This window comes from Phaethon lepturus, unplaced genomic scaffold (genome assembly GCF_000687285.1).
Source record: "Phaethon lepturus isolate BGI_N335 unplaced genomic scaffold, ASM68728v1 scaffold49182, whole genome shotgun sequence".
Taxonomy (NCBI): domain Eukaryota; kingdom Metazoa; phylum Chordata; class Aves; order Phaethontiformes; family Phaethontidae; genus Phaethon; species Phaethon lepturus.
In genome coordinates this window covers 7,916-10,100 of record NW_010525052.1, presented here as the reverse complement: position 1 = coordinate 10,100, position 2,185 = coordinate 7,916, and the positions used below count along the sequence as shown (strand labels likewise).

At 51.4% G+C, this 2,185-nt stretch overlaps 1 protein-coding gene across 1 annotated transcript in view; it reads right to left on the bottom strand.

The window, feature by feature from the left end:
- The window catches only part of PIAS3 (protein inhibitor of activated STAT, 3), a gene marked incomplete at both ends in the record, with an annotated part of 9,381 nt that overhangs the window by 1,623 nt on the left and 5,573 nt on the right, over positions 1 to 2,185 (bottom strand). The window contains 4 exons of the mRNA XM_010282623.1: positions 1 to 141; positions 583 to 719; positions 1,190 to 1,350; positions 1,870 to 1,943. The exon at positions 1 to 141 is cut by the window's left edge and continues 49 nt beyond it. Of these exons, the coding sequence (XP_010280925.1) occupies positions 1 to 141; positions 583 to 719; positions 1,190 to 1,350; positions 1,870 to 1,943 (513 nt within the window). The remainder of the gene's footprint in view (positions 142 to 582; positions 720 to 1,189; positions 1,351 to 1,869; positions 1,944 to 2,185) is intronic.

Sequence of the window (2,185 nt, the reverse complement as noted above, 5' to 3'; positions counted from 1 at the left end):
GTCCGGAGACCGGGCCCTGCTTCTTGGCAGGCGGCTCCTCCTCGTCCGACGAGCTGTCCAGGGTGAGATCAATAACCTCCACTTTTTTTTTGCCCTCCGAAGAGTTCTTGCCCTCGGAGGTCACAGTGTAAAGGGAGCTGGCTGCAGAGGAAAACCAGCGATCAGCTTCACTGCCGAAACGGGGGCGAGCAAAACACCGCCGCCTCTACAAGCACTACAACCCCGCGATACACCCCGACTTCCACACAGCTCGTGGCAAACCCGCGCCCCGTCCCAGAGCAGAAGCATCACCCCCGCACTAACGGTCAGGTCTCCGTAGCCCACCTGGAATTAATGCTGCCATTTCAAGAGGGACCTGCATTTTTCTTGCTTTTTCTAGCGCTTACTCCACAGTGGGTGCTAAGTGCCTGTCATGCTCCCGGGATCCCAGCGTGACCCCAAATACCAGCTCCCAGATGGGATCGGACACGCTCCGCATGTTGCTTTGTGAATGTAAAAACTGTAAGTCTAAACGTTGCTTTGGCAAAACAAGACATCCAAAAAAACCAAAGCCCAGCCAGCTGGTGACCGTAGCTCCCGTACCCTCGATCCCACTGAACGCAGACGGCTGGCACACCTCCTGGTTCTCCTTCTTCGGCTTCATGGGGCACCAGGAGCCGTCCTCCATGAACTGTATCTCGTCACAATCCGTGCAGGAGTTCAGGATTTCCATGAACAACCTGCCGGGCGAGAGCACAAGCTGGGGAGAGCAAACACGACGAGGGCCCACGCATAAATACACGCACGCCGACGGCAGAAATGACAGCGGACTGGATGGAGCTCAGGAGACGGGGCAAAGGGCTTTGAAGAGTCACTGTTCTCAAATCTCTGCCAGTATCACCTGCGAGGTTAGTTTTACGATGGGCTGTTCGACGTACATAGGAGGGCTCTGTTCAAACCCCAGCAAGCAGGCTCCCTCGTTACTGCCTCTGCAGAGCCTGCCGCAAGGAAGCCAAGATTTTGACAAAGGCTTCTTGTTCTTCGGGAGAAATCCCTCCAGATTGGCATCAAAGCAGTTTAGGCAACGAGAAATCAGATTTTAAGTTATTCAAGGCTGTAACTTGTCTATATACACTAGCATTAGGGGATAAGCCTCAAAAGAAAAACATTATCCAGGCTAAAGACTGTGTACGAGGCGTGCTCGGCTTACCCGTCGATTATCAGGTTGTCGTACGGGGCTTTCTTATCACACACGGGACAAGTCCACGTGGGTTTCTTCTCATTCATTTGAAGATAGAGCGCTGCATCGAAGCACTGCAGGTGGGTGCACGTGATGGCTCGGCAGGGCACGATCAGCCTCATCTTACCCAGCTGGGGGACAAGAAAGAAGAAACGAAGTCGGTCTCGTACAAGCCGCCCCTCAACCCTTTGCCCCCACGCAAAGCCAGCGGTGTTATTCCCCGTTTATTCCCTTTTCTCCCCTGCCCAGCGCTCCAGCACGTTTAGCGAGAGGTTAAACTAAACGTCAGTGAAGGATTAACATGCGAGAGAAAGCAAGCTTTCCTGAGGGTATTTTTTCCTTTCTTTTTTTGGAGCTCGTTCCACCTCAGACACATGCTAATAGCGAAGGTGAAAGGCAAGGATCGGGTCAACAGAAGACATTTTTTGGCTAGATAGCTTAGGCCAACAATCTCAGCAAGTTTTACTGCGTGAAAGAAAGCGGTTCTGCTTTTGTTCAGGAATCAAAGCGGAATTTTCAACGAAAAGCAGGGCTGCAGCAGCATCAGCTCTCGTCTCGCTCCAAAGCGCTCCTACGCAACGGTAAGGTAAAGCGGGAAGCCGTTCGCAAAGGCCTGTCCAAGAAAAAGCAACGAAAATGTAGGAACCTACTGGGCACATCAGGGAAACTCGTAAGCTGGTTGTAGCTATCTCACTGTCAGGATCAGCTGTTAGTTTTTCTTTGACTGAAAGAAGAGGAGGGGAAAAAAGGTCTCCTGTCAACATCCTCCTTCTTTTACATCCATAAATATGATCAGACATGATTTATAATTTGCGCCGTGACACTTATTATCCAAATTACAGGCAGGTAATGCTTACGGCAGCAGACATTATTACAAGTCTCCCGGGCTAGCTGCAGCACAGAGTCCCTACTGCAAAGGTTCTCCAGCCTGCCTGTAAAACGACAGCGCAGGGGAAACGTTTGGTT